Source organism: Thyridium curvatum, assembly GCF_004353045.1.
Source record: "Thyridium curvatum strain D216 chromosome Unknown NODE_61_length_262293_cov_79.419913, whole genome shotgun sequence".
Lineage (NCBI taxonomy): Eukaryota > Fungi > Ascomycota > Sordariomycetes > Thyridiales > Thyridiaceae > Thyridium > Thyridium curvatum.
Window position 1 is genome coordinate 149,368 of NW_022156816.1, and position 21,078 is coordinate 170,445.

Consider the following 21,078-nt stretch of genomic DNA (forward strand, 5'->3'; position numbering starts at 1 on the left):
CATATGCCAGCAGTCCACGCATGATTCACGCCGCAGCAAACAAGCTTAGATAGACACGCCATCCAAGGCCGGCTAGAGCAAGGACAAGGGTCCGCATCCGCACCGTCTTGATCAATGAAAAGTTGACAAGCGCAATAGCCGGCCAAACCTTCCAATTCGCAACAATAACATGGCCGAAGTCCTGCATTGTTGCCTTCCACACAGCTCCGAAGTCGACCTTGGCAAAGTTGATGAAGCCGGGGGTTGCCATCAGAGTAACGGCTTTGAAGATGTTGGTCTCCACTGGTGCGGCAGGCATGGCTGCTCTCATGGAGCGGTTGAAAATTGAAAACAGGATTGTGTTGAAGGCGGCGCTGATCGTTTGGTCGAGTACCAACTTCGCAGCCGTGTTTCGCTTCGATAGCCTTGGCTTAACCGCCTTCTTGTCTGTCCCCTTTCCTTGAGACCTTGACGGATGAGCTGGGAAATTATCCTCCAGAAGTAGTTGCCTGGAGAATCTATGAGATTTAACTCACAACGGCAGTAGAGAGTACAGCGTCTCGCCGAATACTGACCATAAGTAATTTGGTGGTGCGGATATGGCATTGAAGAGAATGAACTGAAGCACAGGGATCCAGTTGATAGCAAGCGATTGCTTCGTGGCCATCATGGTTAGTCCAGCTCTGCCTCCCTTTCCGTGAGACGGGAAATTATGAATATTTACCTCATGCTTATAGGCTGTAATTGCCTGAGCCAACACATTTGACAACCCTCCTAGGATGGCAGACTGAAGAACAGCCGTCTGGAGAACAGAAATAGGCATGATTGTCGGCTTTGGGCAGGTGAGAGTAATCATCGGCGAGTTCTTGGCCCTGTCAGGATCAAGTGTATAGTAATTGGCAGGCAACTTCAACGAGGCTCATGAATGAAGCTAGTCTAAGTCTGCCGAGTCTATGAACCATGAGCTGTAGGTTCCAACTCGACAAGGGTCGATCTTGGATGTTGTTTCCCGTCCGTCGGAAAACGCCCGCTTTGTCGTCGCTGACCCCGACAAGCATCCCCACACCGGGCATAGCGCCGACTGGGGATCTGTCGGCCGTTGCGACACTGACCCCCATCTCCCCACAAGTCCAGCTTGTTCCCATCGAACGAGATCGATGGAGTCCCGCATCCAAGTCCGGATACCGGCATGAGCTAGAGCTCGGCATTCTATAAGGATCGGATCTTAGTCAAGCTCAGCCGTCTTCTGCACGTTTGGATACCGTCACCAAATACCGTAGCCACCATGAAGTTGAAGGGGGCCGTCTACGCGGGAGTTCTGTTCCCAGCATCCTGTGTGTGTGCTGAGGAAAACGTGGCTTCTAAAGACAACCTCTATTCCTTTGACTTTGGCGAAACCGTCCAGTACACACTCGACAACATCGTGGCACTCGATGATGCTTGGTCGCCAGATCACCTTCCTGAAGACAAGTCCCATCTAGACTATCTTTTCTACGGGCAAAGTCCCCCAGTCTATCCCTCGCGTAGGTCCCCCAAATATCTTAACCAACCTTGCAAAAATCAATGACTGACGGCAGCAGCTACCGGGGAGGGCAAGAGCGATGACTCGTGGAAAGCGGCCTACTCCAAGGCGAAGAAACTGGTGTCAAAGATGACGCTGGAGGAGAAGCTAAATTTGACCTGGGGATACCCTGGTCAATGCACAGGAGTGACCGGCTCGGTGCCCCGTCTCGGAGTGAAGCCCATATGCCTCAATGACGGACCGGCTGGTGTCCGTGGCCAGGATTTCGTGTCTTCTTTCCCTACGGGAGTCCATCTCGCCGCGACGTGGGATAAGTCCCTGATGTATCAGTACGGTCGAGCCCTAGGTTACGAGTACCGTGGGAAGGGAATTCATGTCGCCCTCGGCCCCTGTGCTGGGCCCCTCGGCAGGGTTGCCGTTGGTTCTCGCAACTGGGAAGGACTCGGTTCGGACCCGTACCTCGCCGAGGCCGGCATGACTGGCGTTGCCAAGGGTATCCACGACAGGGGCGTGATTGCATCGTTGAAACATTGGCTTCTGAACGAACAAGAATATCGTCGCATGCCTAGTGTTCTGGGTGAATCAATCAGCTCTAATGTTGACGAGCGAACCCTGCACGAGGTGTACGCCTTTCCCTTTATGGGCGCGATCCGAGAGGGCGCTGGCTCCGTAATGTGCTCCTACAACCGAGCCAACAACTCTTATGCTTGCCAAAACTCGAAGCTCTTGAATGGAGTGCTCAAGACGGAACTCGGGTTCGAAGGTTTCGTCGTCAGTGACTGGGGCGCCATCCAGTCTGGTGTGGCTACCGCCAATGCTGGCATGGATATGCTGATGCCAAACACTGATTACTGGGGCGCCAAGCTGGTGGAAGCCGTCAAAAACGGCAGTGTCACAAAGAAACGGGCAGATGACATGGCTACTCGTATTCTGGCTGCCTGGTACCACGCCGGCCAAGACAAGGATTTCCCCGAAACCACTGCGGTATTCAGCACCAGAGACAACCCTAGCCACGCGCTCGTTCGTAAAGATGTTGACGTGCGCAACGGACACCACAAACTGATCAGGGAGGTTGGCTCTGCTGGCACGATTCTCCTCAAGAACGAGAATAATGCCTTGCCGCTTAAGAAGCCCAAATATGTCTCCGTGTTTGGATACGACGCAGTCGCTCCTGGAACGCCATGGAACAGCCCCGGAAGTTTTGGGTTCCGGAAAGCCATCAACTGGATCCCTCGCGACAACGTCTTCGCTCGCCAGAAGCTGCGGACGTTCAACGGTACCCTACTCACGGCGTTCGGTTCGGGAAGCACGTCGCCCCCATATATCATTGACCCATTCTCAGCCTTGCAGAAGCGGGTGTCCGAGGACGGTGGCATCGTAAAATGGGACTTCTGGACCATCGATCCCCTGGTCTATGTCAACAGCGAGGCGTGTCTGGTCTTCATCAATGCCTACCCTGAAGAGGGCAAGGATCGTGCGGGCCTGTCGGACGACTGGAGCGACCAGCTTGTTCTCAACATTGCGAAGCACTGCGCCAACACGATAGTCATTGTCCACTCCGCAGGTATTCGCCTGGTCGAGGCTTGGGCCGACCACCCAAATGTCACTGCCATCATCAATGCAGGCATGCCGGGACAGGAAGCGGGCAACTCGATAGTTGACATCCTCTACGGAGACGTCAACCCCAGTGGCAGACTTCCATACACCATGGCGCATCAAGAAACGGACTACGGCACCCTTCTCAACTTCACACTCAACGATGGCGAGAGCACTTGGTTCCCTCAGTCGAACTTTGAGGAGGGCCTCCACATTGACTACCGGTACTTCGATCTGCATGGTATCACTCCTCGCTACGCCTTCGGCCACGGTCTCTCCTACACAACCTTTGAATATTCAGATATTCGGGCACAGGTGCTGGACGGGTCGAAAGCCGGACTGCCAGACAAGAAGATACCTATAGTGCAGGGTGGCCACCCTCAGCTGTGGGAGACTCAGGCTATCGTCGCAGCCGATATCACCAACACCGGCGACGTCATGGGTTCCGAGGTTGCTCAACTCTACCTGGGCATGCCCGTCAAAGACACCCCAGTGCGGCAGCTGCGGGGATTTGAGAAAGTTGAGATCTCGCCGGGGGAGACCCGACGGGTGTTGTTCAGTCTGAGCCGGAGAGATGTGAGTTATTGGGATGTGACCTCTCAGCAGTGGCGCATCCCAGAGGGCGAGTTCAAGGTCTATGTTGGGGCAAGCAGCAGAGATATTCGCTTGCAGAGTACCTTTGAGTTCAGATCATAATCGTCTCCATTGGGAGGTCAGCTCAGCCTGTTCAAGACTAGGCTCATAAAGAGAGCCGTCAGGATTTGCAAGGTTTTAATATTTCAGAAGGCTGCGCGCTGACAATTGGCAAAAACAAATCTTGTAGCCCTCTTTGAAAACACATCCTGGGCTTGATAGAGCGGTTCAAATTCAACATCAATTTATCAGAGAACCACCTTCATCACAACTGGCCCTGTTAGTGGTAGCTAGGCTCTCTGACGACGATCTGGATGTTGCTCGTCAACTTATGCCAACTTTCGGTACCCAAGATCCCATACTAAATGGCGAGGAGCACTTTCTATTGAATTGAACGCAAAACAAACACAGCTTGGCGTCGTTTTTATCATCTTGGCGCGGGACCCAAGGAGAACCAATGGCGACAGCTGAACTTGCTCATGCAACCGTGGTTGAGCCCTTGAAACCTGCTTAAACTCGGACATCCGACGGCCTTACTGTCGAGCCTGCACAGCCTTCCTCGACGCCTATTAATTCCCTTGGAATTCGTCAAAGTGTGCCTCCCTTGGGTCCCTTTCCGTCTAGCACATTTGTCCACACACACAGGGTCGGAGTCTTAGTGCAGCTGAACCCTGGTTGAAAGGTCAAAAAGTCCGGGACCGAATCCGGGCCTCGGACCTACATCGGAGACGGTCAGCAGCATTCGGGCGTAGGTAGGCCGAACATTAATAGATAATTGAAAACTATGAGGGCCTCGGCTGGTTTTGCGATAAGACGCGTTGCTCGATGGGTAACGTAGCCTGACAATATTTTTAAACAATAGTCGCAGCCCACAGTGGGCTCTAGCAATCATCTTTGTCGTGACCTCACGGGTGAGCCGATATGCATGGCCTTGAAGTGAGCTGATCTGAGCCAACGAAAGCCCGAGTCCTTGCTAGACTCAGTTTATCCTGACATGACTACATCGGAGAGCCCGCTGGCTGCTGCTCCGTGGCCCTCGGGACTGCAGAAGCCTGGCGGTGGCGGGGGAGGTCATCTTGAAACGTCTCGCGTCAATGTGGCGCAAAGGTCTGAGGATCAAGAGAAGCCGTGAACACTTAATTGTTCGTGGCAGGCGCAGTCAGTCACCTTCATCATGTAGACAGTAGCAATTTTAGCTTCTCACGAATTATTTGGGCGTCCAAGACCTTAGTCCTAGATAGATGCCTGGTAATAGCCTCAAATTCTGCTAATCCGCCTCGCCGACTTCTACCACGGTTTTGATCTTATGGTACATACGAGGTGTCCTTTTCGAGACATCCGTCCGTCCTTTATAATGTGCAAACCTCCAGAGACAGATTCCATTTCATCTTCTTTCCTTCAGCTTTTCATGTTCCAGACCAAACACAGCCACCCTGGTATCTACTCCGGCGATCAAATTCAACAATGCGATGGACTCAGCGACCCCCAAGCTATTCCAGCCTCCCTCCTGCATCCAACACGCCGTCACAAAGCCCCTCGCCCTGCCAACATGACACTCACCTAACTGAGCATCATGGCGATCAGCTGGAGGCATACAACCTAACGAAAATGCACCCGTTGATGGCCGCCGCATATCGCAATCGAACCGAAAGCCCCTTGTGCAGACTTCCGGATGTCGTCCTGGTGAGGCTGATGCAACTGTCCGATACCGTCACGGTAGAGTGCCTCCGCCGCTGTAGCCGCATCTTTCTTCGCCTGTTCCCAGCGGCCTGCAGTGAGATGGTCGCTAGGGCGGTGGCGTTCGATTACTTTCCTTGGCAGACATCATCTCTGCAGTTAAGTCTTCTGGAACGCCACGAGCTACTCTCCCTTCTGCAACGAGATGCATACTGCAAGAATTGCCTGGCCACGCGACGGTCTGCAGATTGGCAAGCCCGAGTTACGGCCCTTATCAAAACATATCTTCATTGTTCAGGCTGTGACTGCGACCACCCGGTATTTCTGTTCTCGCTACAAGAGCGTAAGAAGTCACAGTCGCAACGAATCTGTATCGGCCATGAAGGCTACTTACGTCTATGCGAACCCGAGACATTATCGTGGTCTCTCCTGTCCGAAAGATATGCAAAGAAACGGCTTCGGGGACGTGTGGCCTTGCAAGGCGACAGCGGCCTTAACATATTACATTGTCCAAAGCACCCGGCGACCTGCAAATGTATACTGTACCCGTCTTCTTTCTTGAAAGCTCTCAAGCACATCTCAACCAGTGTGGCCCATGCATGTGGAGCGACTCCCACAGCCTCCTTTTTCTATAAACAGGCCCCTCATGATGCTACAAAAATCCAACTGGAGTTGCAGCTGCAGTGGGCAAAGCACACGTCAATGCCTCCCATGCAAAGGGAACGCTTTCAAGCCAAAGATGTGGAGAAGGCGATGGAGAGGTCGTATGAGGAACAAGGACGGTTCATATGTCCTCAATTCATGCCTGGAGAAAGGGTTGGGAGAAGGCTCTGTGATCCAGGTCGTTGTAACTGCCTTGACTACCCGGGAAAGAGATTGACTGCTTGGGAGCAACCTCCAGTCCAGTGGCAGCCTAACGAACCACATCGCATGGGGCCTACTGGTCTCTACGACCAAACGGTTCCCCGCCACAAACATATCCAACAATACGGGAAAGAGCGCGTCTGTCATGTGGAGTACCATCAGGCAGACCTCCCAGATGGGCCCTATTCGCAGTTGGCCAGGATCGTAGTTTGTGCTCGTACAACAAGCTGCCTTGGTGCAAGCTATCGGTCGAGCCTCTTCTTCAAGGTTGACTGTGAGGGTCGCATTGAAGGAATGAACTGGCACTGGTACCGATTTCTTGACCCAGACTCGTACAACCTCACTGAGGATGTCGACGGTTTCGGAGTGTACTGGTGTGAGGACGAAACTTGCAGGAACTACTACCGCTTCACCGATTCCCGACTCGGCGGCGTGTTCAACCCAGAAGACTGCCTGCAGGCATGCCCCAGTATGCGCCCAGAACACTGCAGCTCGCAGCAAGCGCGGTATACATCTTGACTTGAAGATTGACCATTCGACATGAGTAGAGAGAACTCAAAGAACGTGAGAGAAAAGGCACCTACCGCAAAATGGAATGGGGTGGCTGTGAGCCAAAAGAAAAAATTAAAAAAAGACAAAAGTGAAAAAGACAAAAAGAAAAAAGAAAAAATGGCTGCTGGCATGTGTTGGCGTTCATAGCAGTTGTCAGCCCGGTCCCTGTGAATGCCATATCTTGCACCGCAACTGCTGGAAGGAGCAAGCTGACAACGGAACACTGTGGTGTACCTGTAGGTACCTACATAGGTATGTAGGCATTGACAATTTGGGACTCGCGCCTGCTTGCGAGCAACTTACTGGTAGGAACAGGAAGTTTTGCCAGGAATCATCGAGCCGGAAGGCATTGAGAATCTAGTCCCCCAGATTCAACTCTCTCGGGAGCCTTCCGCGCAATCTCGCAGGGACTTCGATATGCTTGCTAGTGATAACTACCTTATCGATCTTTCGACGACTGAACATCCCACGACCCCACGGTCCTACCCAGCAAACATTATGGTCACAGTAATGCTTGCTTTCTCGGTCGACTCCTTGTATTCGGCATCGTTCCGAGCCTGTCGTTCCTGACAACCAGGGTGCGCACACCTACTAACCTATTCACGTCGCCCATGGTTCTTTAATAAACCAATTATGAAAGTGGCCATTGTCGTGACTTCCCGCTGCTTGCCTGACTCTTAGCACAAAAGTCTCTTCCACCCCAGTCGGGCAGCACGTCAAGCTGGAAGGTGCATATTGCACATAAGTCTCCACGTACTCAGACTAGGTAGGTAGTACATGTCTCCTCGCGACCGTCAATCTGATCTTCTTTTGTTTCTGAACAAACAAACAAAAAATGCAAACACACACACACAGTAACCAAAACAGACCGAGACCAAGACCAAAGAAGAGAGACAGAGAGCAACATGGAGCAGACCGACAACATCGCCGCCGCCAACATAGTGGAGGAGGCGATCCGCGAGCACGCCGCGGCGACGCGGGACCTGGCCGCGGCAAGGCGGGAGGCTGGACTGCCCACCTGGGTAAAGGTCGCGGTTGGGGTGTTGGCCATCTTGGCCGTTTCCCAGGCCTGGGGACGGGCTGTTCGCCGCTCGTTCTGGCGCCCTCGTGCCGCCTCAGGCAAACTCTGATCAAGGTACGTACATGGCCTTATCAGCGAGGCCAGATGCGTCCTCGGAGCCTCTGAAATGATCCAGATCGTGTGGCTCATAGCAAAACAGGCCATCGTTGACTGTTTCTCGTCTGATTCCGACAATATGTTTCCAGGTTGAGGGGCGCGGCTTGTCCGACAACCCTGGTCTCCCAGCAGGCGGCCCATCCGATTACCAGCAGCGGACTAGCCCGACCTCAACCCTCCATGCGGGGGCGGGATCCGGGGTGCTGTGGGGAAGCCTGGAGCCATGAACCTGGAGATTCAACTTACAAAAGTGACTCCAGTTCCGCGGACTCGGGGCAGCGCTGAGTGGCAGATCACCTCATTGTCCATCTGGACGTCTAGAGACTTCATCACGGCTATCATGTTTGGCAAATACGCGCAGTCGGCCAAGGTCGGCTTTACGACGGCCTTGGTTATATCGGCCTGCGTCGTCGACTCCGTCACCATCGCCTACGATGGATCGGTGATGGGCTCCGTCAACGTCATGCCGAGCTACAAGAAGTACTTCGAGATCAGCACTGCCACCAAGGCCGTCAACTCGACGGCTACAGGACTCGGCGCGATCATGATGGCGCCCTTTGCGGGCTTCATCGTGGACAAATTTGGACGTCGTCAAGGTCTCTTGTACAGCGCGTAGTTCAACATACTCGGAGCCGCGATCAGTGCCGGTGCTCAGAACCTCGCCATGTTCATCGCCGGCCGAATGGTCATTGGGATAGGCATGGGTCTTGCTCAGGCTTCTGCTGCGTCTTACGTGTCTGAGACGACCGCACCGAGGCTTCGTGCACTTGCCCTGGGCCTGTATTACACGTGTTGGGCCGTGGGAGGGATTCTGGCAACCGGCATTTCATACGCTGTGAGTTGCAACCTTTCTCTCGCCGCGTCTCCCCTGCTATTGTTGTTTCCAAACACCCCTCTCCTGTTCCAACGTAATACAATGGTTCTCCCTCAGCTTCAACGATCATCATGATGCATGTCCGAGAACGGAATCTGACATCCGCCAGTGCACCTCTCTCGAACCCTCAGACTGGGCCTGGAGAGTACCTTCCTTATTCCAAGGCTTCGCTCCGCTCTTCATTGTCCTCCTCATGCCGTTTCTCCCGGAATCTCCTCGATGGCTTGTTGCCCAGGACCGATTCGATGAAGCCTTGCGGGTCATCGCTCGCGTCAACGGCTCTACGATCGACGACCCAATCGTTCAAGTTCAATACAGAGAGATCATCGACACACTGAACTACGAGAAGACAGAGGGCAAGAGCATCGCCTTTGCCGAAATCGTACGCAATGCACCGAACCGACGGCGAGTCATGCTGGCCCTGTCGATCGCTCCAGTGACCATGTTGACGGGATCAAACGTCATCACATATTACTACGGCGACATGTTGTCCCAGGCTGGCATTACCTCGTCCAAGACCCAGATGGTCATCAATCTTATTCTTTCGGCTTGGCAGTTTGTGATTGCTCTAACCGGTTCATTCCTGGCCGAAAGGCTGGGCAGATGGTTTCTCTGTCTCTCTTCCCTGGGCAGCTGTACGATCATGTTCTACATCGTTGGCGCCCTAACTTCCGCCTATGGCCATACATCATATATGCCCGGCGTGGAAGGCACAGTGGCTGCCGTGTTTCTATTCCTCGGGGCGTACTCGTTCGGACTCACGCCCTTGACGCAGATGTACCCTCCAGAAGTACTGTCCTACAATATCCGAGCAACTGGTATGGCCATGGTCACCATCGCGAACAAGGCTTGTGGAATCTTTGTTACCATGGTTTTCCCCTATCTCTTCAAGTCCATTGGGTGGAAGACATACATGGTCAACGCGAGCTGGAACGTGCTTTTCGTTATCTGGGTTTACTTTTGCTGGGTCGAGACAAAGGGAAGAACCCTCGAGGAGATCGACGAGTTGTTTGACGGCGAGAAGCACTCCGACGCGCCAAACCTCTCCCAGGTCGCCGGTGCTAGCGAGAAGATTGTGGAGACCCAGGTCGAGAAGATCTGAGGAAGGAATGCAGACGTTCGAGTCACATGTATTGGTGAGCCAGTGTGGAGGTGATAGATGCGATGAAAGAAGTGGGACATCTACCACAGGAGCATAACATCACTTACACTCTCGACGAAGGCTGCCAGACGAGATGGAAGAGGGAAGGATGGAATAAAACTACAATATATATAGGATATTTACAACACTGCCTAATCACTCCTAGACGAATCACGCCTGCAATCACTCCGACGCGAATTCACGCATGTGGTCACCTGGCTAACATACACATTGTCAACGCAAACGGGACGAGTTGCCCCCCCCCCCCCCCCAAAAAAAAAAAGGCGAGGTCATGAGTGCCTGAACTGGGAAATATGAGACGCACTGTTTTCTTCAAGAGTACTGACCTTAACCGCCCAGTGATCAACAGCTGAGCGGTTAGTAATAGGGATACTTGTCTGTCCATCAAATCCATCGATTTTAGGTAGTGGGATAACCCCCCTACGAATTGGTCTTTTCGTCCGCCGAGCCCGGCGGAAGTTTCGGACATACCTGACAAATGCACACTAATCATCACTAATACCGTAATACAGCTCTCCCACCGGAACACCGGCTTGGTCGACCTTCTTCTTACAACACCTAGCATTGGGAAAGACTTACCAGATCTGGCCGCCAGCCATTCAGCATTGGCGAACCTGTGCGGCGGACGGAACTCAAAGGCAGAAAACATCCCTGCTACCCCGTGGGAAGCATGCCTCGAACCACATCACCAGTCGACAACGCGCCGGACCCTAAGCGCCGCAAGATACGCAAGGGCACCCGTAGTTGCTGGGCCTGCAAGCGCCGCAAGGTCCGCTGCGATTTTGACGACGAGCCTTTCACCTCTGATGCCCATCACGATGATGCGACGCCGGCCGTGTGCAAGGGTTGTCGCCAGCGTGGCACGGCCTGTGTAGGACAGGACTTTCCCGAAGATTCGGACCCTGGGTCCGGGTTCTTACCCTCACAGGCCGCTGTCGGAGGAGTGAGGCAAGTCGGCGACCGGCTAGGACGGATGGAGGCCCTTGTAGAACGGTTAGTCCAGACGCAGACGAGCGGCCAGAGCGCCAGGGAGATATTGCATCAATCAGGATTGTTGGGAAGGCCGAGGTCTGAGGGGCCAGGTAGGTGTGTGAATGAGACCGGGGAGGGGATGTTGACGCCCGAATGCTCCGAGTCGGACGGCCCTGCGTACATGAATTGGTATGGACGGGTAGTAGAGGTGAGTTTGGCGTGAGGAGGAGACGTGCGTGTACAAGACTGATCCTTTTGACAGAATGGTCTGGAGCGAGAAACGCTCACCGATGCCGACACAACACCGGCAGCGACGGGCAGCACACCAGCCAGTGGCCAACATACCCGGGCCGGGGCAGGCAAGTACGCCTACATCTCCAAGGCGCTCATGCGCGTCTGGCCCTCGGAGGGCGACATCGACATCATTTGCAGTGTCAAGGTCCAGATCCCCAGCCTGCTCCAGCGCGCCTTCTTGAAGCCCTTCCACAAGCAGTCGTCCACCGATATGGGCCCTGCCGCGCACGCGCGCTGCCCGCCGCCGCTCGACACCCACCACCCGGTTATTATCGCTCGCAAGCTCCTTCACCTCGCCGTCATGCTGCAGCATCTGCACCCGAGCTTGCACAAGGAGCTCGAGCAGCTCTCCGTGCCGCACCGCGAGCTGATGCGCCGCATGGCCGAGCAGTCCATCACACTCGTCACCACCAACGAAGAGCTCATTGGCTCACTCGAGGGCCTCGAGTGCCTGGCGCTCGAAGGCATGTACCAGGGCAACTGCGGCAACCTGCGCCGATCCTGGCTTGCCTTTCGCCGCGCCGTGACGCTGGCGCAGCTGATGCGGATCCACAAGGGCATCGACTCGCCGTCGCTGCGCATCCTCGAGCTGCAGACGCGGCAGCGCATCGACCCTCAACACCTGTGGTTCCGCATCCTCTATGCGGACCGGCACCTATCCCTCATGCTGGGCCTGCCCGCCGGCACGCACGTCAATCACTTTGCCTCCCTGCCCGACCCTGTGGACGCCGCCGCCAGCAACACCGACAACAGCCGACCCGGCGACGCCACGCTCGCGGCCCAGGACCGGCTCGGCTACGTGCACGCCATGATCGCGGGCCGCATCCTCGAGCGCAACGAGAAGGACCTCGGCGACGAGGCCTTTGCCATGACGCAGGAGATCGACCTGGAGCTGCAGCGGGCGACGCGCACCATGCCCGCCCAGTGGTGGCTGACCCCGAGTCTCGTTGACGTCGTGGCAACGGCCCAGGGCTCGTCGGCGCGCCTCTTGTTCTGCGAGACGGCGCGTCTGGTTGACCAGCTCTACCACTATTTCCTGCTGACGCAGCTGCACCTGCCGTACATGCTGAGGCTGTCGACGGAGGCGCGCCGGTATGATTACTCCAAGGTCGCGTGCATCAACGCCAGCCGGGAGATCCTGGCCCGGTACGTGGCATACCGGCAGGTCAGTGTCATGGCTTTTACGTGCCGTGGGGCTGACTTCTTTACCTTTTTCGCGTCCATGACGTTGCTGCTTGGCCACCTGGACAGCCACCAGCGCGGGTACAGCGGCGGTGCGGCGTCAAATCACGACAGTTATCTTGTGCATCAGCGTCTGGCTGACAGGGGGCTCGTTGAGAAGGTGTTGAGCTACCTCGAGGACCTGGCTGCGCTGAATTCGGACATGCTAAGTCGTCAGAGCGCGGATATACTACGACAGATGCTGGTCATCGAGGATGACGCAGCGGACGGCGGCGGAGTATACAGCACCAGTCCTGCGGTGAAGGGGGAAGACTGCGGTACGGTCTCGAACGACGGGGCGATCACATGGGCTGTACCGTACTTTGGCTTGATACGCATTGCAAAGGAGGGTGTGTCGAGGCCGAGAGCCGAAGTCGACGAGGTGAGGGGTGCAACCGGCCAGCAAGCGGCGAAACAGCCCTCTGGGCTCGCGGTCGGAAATACTCTTCTGGGCGGGTGGCAGTTGGGAGCCACCGCGGCCTCAACGGAGATGGTCGCTCCTAATGGTGCCGAGGAGGTAGTGCCTGAAGACCTGGGCCCGTACGAGACCAGCGGCGCTCAGCAGACGCTCATGCCTGGGCTCACGGCGGAGGCGGAGGACTGGGCGTTCCAGGGCGTGGACATGGCTTTCTTTGACAGGTTGATGGGTGGCGCGGTGGATCCAGTGACAGGAGCGCCGGGCACTGAGATGGGTCACGGGTGGTCATATTGATCGAGGGTACTGGTTACTTGAGCTCACGGTATCGCGGCACTCTGGTCACTTGATATTTGGAATGGGAATCAATGGATATTTCTTGCTACACAAACAGGAAATTACAATTATTACTAAGGGCATACCAAGGAAATGACTAAAAGCTATCTGAGATACATAAGACCCGAGACATAAAACACATAGGATACATGCATACATGCATACATCATGTAACATATCACATACCATCGAGCTTGTTAGGAAAGAGACAAAAGATAGAGCCCGCAAGTAGCTGGGCCAACAACTGGAGTCCCAAGGCTCGACTCGGAATTATCTCTTCGCAATGAAGTCCTTCTGCCCGCCTTGACAGTGGCAGCTTGGGAGGGCTCGGGGCAGGACGAGGCGTCTTGACAATGAAGGTAGCATTGGAACACGGATTCGCTGTCTGCAAAGACTGGCTCGTTCTTCAACTAGGGGCTCTCTGTATCTCATAATGCATCATACTATCTACTTGAATAAAGGGATACATTGTAGATTTCAGAGTTTGTTACCCTGATACTGGACTATGATCCATCCGCCCACTCTGGGCCTGTGCATCGAATTGAATACCTAGCCGTCTAAGCATCAAAGCAGTAATACATGGCATGACATAGAATACCAGTTGAGCCTAGATTGCAGCCAGGTTAGATCTAGTTCAAACAAGCATGGACTGGGAACACATACTGTAAAGGGTGCGGCCAGTGTCTTTGTAGCAGTTGAAATTTGTCTCTTTGTTGTGGCCAGTTCCCGCAAAGGCACCGTCCGCCTATGATCCAGGTTAGAAGCTGATACTTATGAAAACGATTGGGAAAGGCAGGAAGAAACCCACAAGACTTCCTCCATTGGCAACAATGTTGGAGCAGAAGACCTCGCCGCTGCTGGAAAATGTTCCGCAGACGTGCTGTCCTTCCCACTTCACGCGGAAGTCCTTGCCTGGTGTGTATTCGCCCTTGTAGCCGCCAAGATAGGTAAGGTCGTTTGGACGCTCGCCGTTTTGAGACTTGTGCTTAGCGTCCGTGTAGTAGTCCATCTCGCTGTAGTTGATACCGGGCTCAAAGCGCAGGCAATTTGTCAGGTAGACGCCCTCGTTGGGACCGCGAGCCTCGATGATAGGCCCAGCGGCGGCCAGAGCCGGAAAGATGACGGAGATAAGAGAAGCGCGCATGATGTGCAATATGAAAACTATGCGCTTCTTTTAACTAGGGTTGGAGTGGTTGAAGAAGGCCTGGTGAGAGACATTCGAATTGTGAATATTGGTCAAATCGTTTGTCTCTTATACCCCTTGGCTTGAGCCCCTTTCTGCTCTCCAGTAACTATTAGGAGCCCGGCCAGTAGGCTATCCTAGCCTTGTCTTACTCATCTGGTTGCGTCCCTTTTTATACAGATGCATTTGTGCATTTGTGGAAGTGACGGTGCAGAAAGTAATATTTCCATGATAGGCTCAGGAGGTTGAAGCTGATAGGCAATTGAGACGTTCAAATGGGGCCAAAGAAGGGGGCGCTTTGAGTTATAAGCCTCGGGACTGGTGTTTGGACGAAACCCCTGAAAGAGGCATAATGTAGCGCACAACAAGTGAGCAGGTGGTGTTGCATTCGGCCGCCCCCCCTTGGGCCACCGTCCCATTACTACTCTTTTGGCCCCCTGCCCCAGCTGGCAGAAGTACGATGCTGACATCAGGAGAGCCAACTAAACCCAGACATCGGCTGCAGCTTACCACACCTGTTTTCAGGTGGTGCAATACAAATTTATGGTGTCCGGGTACTACGGGAAGAGAATTAGAAAGGAGTTATTCTTGGAACACTGAATGCTTGAATTGACCCTCCTGCAGCACACTCGTTACCTACCCAATGACTTCTACCCGCAACCGGAACAGTCCTGGCCGTTAAATGGGCAGAGCAAGACAGTGTGGAATGAAAAGAGTTGAGGGGACCAATCACATTAGACATCGCGTAAACTGATGCTGGGAACGAGCACGCGTGTGTTACGTGAAGATAATGATAAACTTGGTGTTCGGACTTCAAAAGAGATCGTTGTAGCGCATTATTCCTGTTTGACCTCTTCTCCTCGTTGGGTCTTCGTCTCAGACGGGATCATACTGTCCACCCAGGTATTCCCCGTCCCGGTGCTACTCCAGTAGGGAAGTGCTTTCATCGCTGTAGCCCGGACGTCTTTCCAGAATTGGTCCTCGCCCTTCTCTTGCATTACCCTAACCCACATGTCGACGTACCACTGCGGCTCTTTTGTCCTATCCGGGCATGCGCCCAATCGGAGAAGCAACTCCGCCCCATCACGCCTGTCATCCCTGTAGCAAAAGGAAAGGGGTGTGCCTCGCTGATAGTTGATCCTCCGCTGATTCGTATCCAACCCATTGATGTCGACCCCGAGTTCGACGAGGTGAGATATCATAGCAGCCCGGTCCATATTGTGACGGATGGAGTGGCTCCATGCAGCCCTGTGAATGGGTATGGCATACTCTAGCTTGGCTCCATGGGAGAGGAGCAAGTCGATCATGCTAGTCGAGCACCAGACGGCTGCTTTCTCAAGTGCTGCGCCGCATTTGCGATTGATAGGAGCCCCCGGCCCAGTGATGTGCATCCCGAATGGACCTAGGTTCGGGTCGGCTCCTTGTTCGAGGAGATATCGAATAATTGCTTCGTTCTCATCTTTCAGGAGATGCCTGCCGACCACAAGTCAGTCAGAACATGGCCATCTTGCTAAAGGGACAAATAGAATTCCAACCAAACGAGGCAATGGTACATCTGAGTTAGAACTCTAATCCTCCACACTCCAATAAGAACTTACAATAGAGGTATGTTAGAAGGGTGTGAGACCTGATTCGGATGCCAGCCGTGTTTCTGAACCAGATACTCGAAGAAGTCCAATGATGGGTTGCTGTCGCACATTTCAACGACAATTATATCCGTGAGCTGGGCGCCAGCCCCAAGAAGATATTTGACAATGTCAGCCCTGCCTTCCTTGGCAGCAGACACTGTGCCGTACTGCACATATTCTGGATCAGGCCTCAGTGTCTGCATGCATTGCTCCACTGCCTCAAGCTGGCCGGCTTCGCAGTCTCGATAGAACTTTTGGAGAGCCGGGGGGTCATTCCGAATGGTGGTTGGGCTGCGAAAGGACTTTTCAACGGGAAGAGGTGGTTGCAAGGGAGGGCGGCCTACGTTCTCTGCGTCCAACTCCTGGTAATATTGAGTGAGGGCCTGCTGCTGCAGGTCTCTCATCATCTGCCTGCCTCTGCGTCGAGTCTCAGCGGAGACCTCAGGGGCTTGGGCTCCAGTAGAATCATTTGGGTCCATTCTAGGAGTAACGACGACGGGTTGACGTAAACCTCGAAGCGATGCTCAGTGCAGCAGTAACCTTGCTTAAAGGTTTGTGGCAATCTCCGGATTGTTGAAACTTTAGGTCCTTGTTTCTCGCTCAGTGGATCGATCATAAAGAAATGAAGGGTTGGATGTTGGTGTAGGAAATTGACATAGGTTGAGTGTTGGTTGTAACATTGACACAACAAGGCTAAAAATACGTTTCGCATCAGTGCTGAGTCACCCATTCATGCATGTAACCAGGGGGCTGTTGGTAGAGAAGGGGGGCCAAATATCCCGTCTAGTCGCATGATCCAGGGCGCCAAACAACCCTCGAGATGAGGAGACGCCCGCGCGCCTACAGGGCTTGGCAAGCGACTGTGTCCTGGTCTTCACGCGTTTGGGAGCCTAGAATAATGTGAGAGTGCCTGATATTCTCGATACAGGCCAATTCGGCCAATCAGCTACGCTAAACAATCTGCGGCCTTATTTGGGGCCGGTTGAACCCGTCCGTCCATTGGCGATACGTTGCTTAAACGCCATCCGGAAATCATTGCTTGTATCGTCATTATTTGATGGGGGCGATATTTCATTTGAAACACCAACAAATGTTGTTGGTAGTTCCCTCGGATCGGCTCAAGATTTCGAACCAGCTTGAACGTCGAAAAGCAGAACATGGATGCGGTATTGGTCTTTCGGATTTTGCAATAGCATGTTAAGTCCTGATCAAGAGAGGTCCTTGGGCTCCAATGTGTATATAAAGTAGATCAATGGAACCTTTGAGAACGTGAACTGGAACAAATCGTTTCAAATCAAAGATGTTGACTTGCTCGAAAATACTTTGATTGGATCTTCTGTCACATTTCTCGAACATACAAAACATTGACCTAACGCCTAGCAGCGTTGTTGAACATGGCACTGCCTCGCCTGATCTTCTGGTCGTTGGCTCTCACTCTTGTTCAACTCGGCAATACTGAGAGCCTCCAACTGCCACACCTACCGAAACATACCCCCAGACAAGCTCCCTTCCCAAGCAACAGCTCTTCCCACGGAACTCTTCCCGGCACAGTTCTGAGCTCTGCCGCGACTACCACCACAGACCTCCGCCATGATCCACTTTCGCCCGCCTTGACAGATACGACCAGGGTTACGACCAGTGAAACAAGTCCAAGTCTGACAGGCACCAGCTCTTTGACGGAAACCAGTCATCCTTCTGTGACTACCAAGGTGTTGACAACGTCATCAACTCCTTCTGAAACTACCACGTTGCCGGATGCTACGACGTCCCAGCAGACAGCCGCATCACCCGTGCCTAGCCATACTGATCCTCCGAACATTGGTGGCGGAGGGCACGGAGATGACCGAGGCGGAGATCATAACCAAGGGGGCGGAGGTGGCAGCAGTGGAGGGGGCCGGGAAGGGGGCGGCGGCGGATCCAGCGGCGGCGGAGGATCGAGCGGCGGTGGAAGCTCAGGCGGTGGCGGAGGATCAAGCGGCGGCGGCGGCGGCGGCGGCGGCGGTGGTGGCCAGAACGGAGACGGCAAGAATGGGGATGACAAGGACGGTAAAGATAACAATGATGACAAGTCGAAGACAGAGGAACCAACTTCGAAGAAGACCAGTGAATCCCGGTCTTCAACATCGACATCATCCGAATCCTGCACCGAAACTGTCACTGCTACTTGGCAGAGTGTCTTCTGTACCGTCACAGTCACTACCATTACCGCAGGCGCGTCTCAGCCGGTGCTACAGAGGAGAGGTAAGGAATGCTCCACCCTCGCATACCGTACAGTATCTGGCTGCTCGGTCACTGCAAGTACTGCCACCTCTTCGGTATCCGCCACAGCCACCGCCCGTCCAAACCAATGCGAGGCGGGTGGGCCTTGTGCTGGAGGTGTTGGATGCTCCGTTGGAAAGAGGGCTCTTGGATCTCCAAAGTCAAAGGTTAGTATGTTCCGTGAGCTTCGTTACAAGATTGCCTAACTCCGGGAACCTATGGAGGTCAACCTGGGGAGCCTAGCAAGCCCTCGAACTGACCCGGGTTCTATGACTACTCCTCCCCTTGTATTTATTTCTCTTGAAAAAGCTTCTGTACTGAATCAGTATTTAGGCCCTTACGCCAAGGCTTGACGAACCATCAAGGCCAAACCCGCAAGCCGCCCCCAAACGCAAGACAGAACCAGACCCTGGCTCTTGGGCCGAGCCGGCTAACTACGAGGAAGCTTCAGATAACCTCTTCTTTCGCGGGGAGGTTGCTCTGGCATATTCGAAGAATGACCACGTGACCACAGATTTCCCTGGGACTTCATCGAACTCCTTCGAATTCCAGGATAAGCCGGACACTCTAGCAGTACAAGGACTCTATGGATGCACGGCTGTAGTGATAGTATCTCAAAAGGGGGTAAGTACCGTCCTCTTTTGGCTTTGTTATCTCTACATGACTAAAGGGTATATACCTGCCAGGTTCTCGCATTCCATATTTGGCAGCTGCCTACGTTTGAAGGACGATTTGATTTCGCAACTAATCAAGCACCGCCATCATCGGATGCCGAGTTTAAAGCCGGTGCCATAGACCCTTTGTCTTTCGGCACGACTATGTCTCATAAGCTGGGAATTCTCAACCTTCGGGACCAAAACCCGGCATACAAGGCTGTCCCGGATCTCGAATACATGTCGAAAATGCTCAACGACGATGCAGCTCCAGAGGTACGCTTTTGTCATTATTTTATCATTTTCAGGCTAACAGTAGTCTTGTAGGTCTATGTAGTAACTCCTACAGCTATCAGGGGACAGAGCATCATCACTGCGCAGACCTTACCACTCAAGTTCCCGCGCATAAGCAAAGTTTATGAGGAACTAAAGAGGATCTTTACTCCTTACGACATCCCCATTAAGGAGGTCAAATACTCGCAGTATTCCCCGCTTGACGACGATAACCTGTCGGATCCTCGCTATGAAGTTCCGGGTGGGAAGGTTTTGGTACAGTATCAGCCAGCATCCAGTTGCGATGGCAAGGCAAGGTATCGAGTGTGGTTTGAGGGAAAGTTGATGAATAGCCCGGATGGTGCTCGCAGCGAAAAGGCATGGAAGCCGTATAAGTACCAAATATTCAACTCTGGCAAGCCGGGTGGCTTGAACGCACGTGATGCGTGTCCACTGAGGGATCCCGAGTCGTCTGGGAAGACAAGCCAGCCAACGACTACAGAGGAGAAGACAACGGACACTGCAAGCTCCACGGAAAAGTCCTCGATGATCACTCCCCCGCCGGCAACAACGACGGCGGTAGACGTGAAGCCCTTCTGCCTACCAGACAACCGCCCTGCCCAGAGCATATTCCAATGCAGATGCTCTGAGGGCATCACCGTATCTCCTTTCGCTCCCGGCCACGACATTCAATGCCCGGAGACTTCACCCGGGCCGGAGTGGCAGACAATAAGCCCCAAAGTCACACCGACCAAGACGGAGGCGCCGGTGTCGTTTACCACTACGGACGCCATAGGCAACGTCCAGCTGTGCACTTCTCTCTCGACCGCCAATTTCGGAGGCGTACAAGCCACAGTATGTGTCGGTCCGACCCTCTCGGAGAAGACGTTCGCTCCGCCTCCCCCGCAGCCCACCCACACGTGTAGAGTGCACATCTTTGAGCGTGCTAAGTGGGACTACGACGGCCACCATTTCACCGCCGAGATTACGCTCTATGACCGCAAAGATAAGGTCCTGTACCAGCATGCGTACAATGACCTCATGAGGTACGGGACGAAGCTGACTCTCCCTGAGGACCTTTTCCTGCAGGGCATAAGTTTCACGTTCCTGGCGGGAAAGGCAGAACCGAAGAAGAATAAGAAGCGTGAGAATGTAGATTTGGAATACGATATCGAAATTACCGCTGGTCCGGACGTGCGGTGGTCGACGAGGGATAGGGATACGTCCAAGTTGCCGCACTGCCAGGTCGGGGATTGGAACATGCATCCGGGCGAGGCAAATTGGGTCAAAGGGGAGCCTTATGATAAGCCTCCAGTGAGTTCTTCTTTCTTAAAGCTGATCGATGTTGAGCCTGAAACTGACGTGAAAGCAGGACCGCCAGATGGACTGTCGTTTTGCGTGTTAGGTACGTTCAAGACATAAGCGTATTTAGGCACTGCGTGGTGTTCAATATAGCTAGGATGTTGTCGTCAGATGTCACTGTCGTAAGCAAATATAGCACCCAATGTCCGGAGTTAATCAAAGCACTGGCTCTCTTTTCCGCAACGATCTTCCGTCAAGACCGCTCGTCATCTCATCTCAGCCTAGCAGTAAAGTTGATAAGCACTTGACGCTACCAAAAGCGTACAGTTAGAGACCTTGCGGACCCGGTCTTGCTCGGCGATCTGATTCTAACGTGGGAGAGTCCAGAGGTCCACCAAATATTCTATTCATAGCAGCTCTATGACGTTATAGAGCCTGCGCATTTCGAAAAGCTCATCTTCACATTCTTCTCCAACAATATGAGTGGAAAACTTAATACTGGTTGA

General features: G+C 53.7%; 7 protein-coding genes across 7 annotated transcripts; 4 read left to right on the forward strand and 3 right to left on the reverse strand.

Moving 5' to 3' along the window:
- Window positions 1-25: 25 nt before the first annotated feature.
- E0L32_008917 (uncharacterized protein) lies at window positions 26-802 on the reverse strand (the record flags this gene model as incomplete). The annotated part of the gene is made up of 2 exons (XM_031143825.1): window positions 26-488; window positions 555-802. The coding sequence occupies 2 exons, from the start codon at window positions 800-802 to the stop codon at window positions 26-28; spliced, it is 711 nt and encodes a 236-aa protein (XP_030991606.1).
- Window positions 803-1,264: 462 nt separating this feature from the next.
- On the forward strand, window positions 1,265-3,793 carry E0L32_008918 (uncharacterized protein; the record flags this gene model as incomplete). The annotated part of the gene is made up of 2 exons (XM_031143826.1): window positions 1,265-1,502; window positions 1,557-3,793. 2 exons carry the CDS (start codon window positions 1,265-1,267, stop codon window positions 3,791-3,793), a joined length of 2,475 nt encoding a protein of 824 aa, XP_030991607.1.
- A 4,547-nt stretch (window positions 3,794-8,340) lies between these two features.
- E0L32_008919 (uncharacterized protein) lies at window positions 8,341-9,976 on the forward strand (the record flags this gene model as incomplete). The annotated part of the gene is made up of 3 exons (XM_031143827.1): window positions 8,341-8,603; window positions 8,643-8,835; window positions 8,984-9,976. 3 exons carry the CDS (start codon window positions 8,341-8,343, stop codon window positions 9,974-9,976), a joined length of 1,449 nt encoding a protein of 482 aa, XP_030991608.1.
- Window positions 9,977-10,706: 730 nt separating this feature from the next.
- On the forward strand, window positions 10,707-13,235 carry E0L32_008920 (uncharacterized protein; the record flags this gene model as incomplete). The annotated part of the gene is made up of 2 exons (XM_031143828.1): window positions 10,707-11,216; window positions 11,271-13,235. 2 exons carry the CDS (start codon window positions 10,707-10,709, stop codon window positions 13,233-13,235), a joined length of 2,475 nt encoding a protein of 824 aa, XP_030991609.1.
- A 596-nt stretch (window positions 13,236-13,831) lies between these two features.
- On the reverse strand, window positions 13,832-14,418 carry E0L32_008921 (uncharacterized protein; the record flags this gene model as incomplete). Its single annotated transcript, XM_031143829.1, has 3 exons — window positions 13,832-13,881; window positions 13,938-14,019; window positions 14,083-14,418. 3 exons carry the CDS (start codon window positions 14,416-14,418, stop codon window positions 13,832-13,834), a joined length of 468 nt encoding a protein of 155 aa, XP_030991610.1.
- Window positions 14,419-15,293: 875 nt separating this feature from the next.
- E0L32_008922 (uncharacterized protein) lies at window positions 15,294-16,564 on the reverse strand (the record flags this gene model as incomplete). Its single annotated transcript, XM_031143830.1, has 2 exons — window positions 15,294-15,930; window positions 16,056-16,564. The coding sequence occupies 2 exons, from the start codon at window positions 16,562-16,564 to the stop codon at window positions 15,294-15,296; spliced, it is 1,146 nt and encodes a 381-aa protein (XP_030991611.1).
- Window positions 16,565-17,479: 915 nt separating this feature from the next.
- E0L32_008923 (uncharacterized protein) lies at window positions 17,480-21,078 on the forward strand (the record flags this gene model as incomplete). Its single annotated transcript, XM_031143831.1, has 5 exons — window positions 17,480-18,511; window positions 18,678-18,968; window positions 19,031-19,273; window positions 19,325-20,675; window positions 21,005-21,078. The coding sequence occupies 5 exons, from the start codon at window positions 17,480-17,482 to the stop codon at window positions 21,076-21,078; spliced, it is 2,991 nt and encodes a 996-aa protein (XP_030991612.1).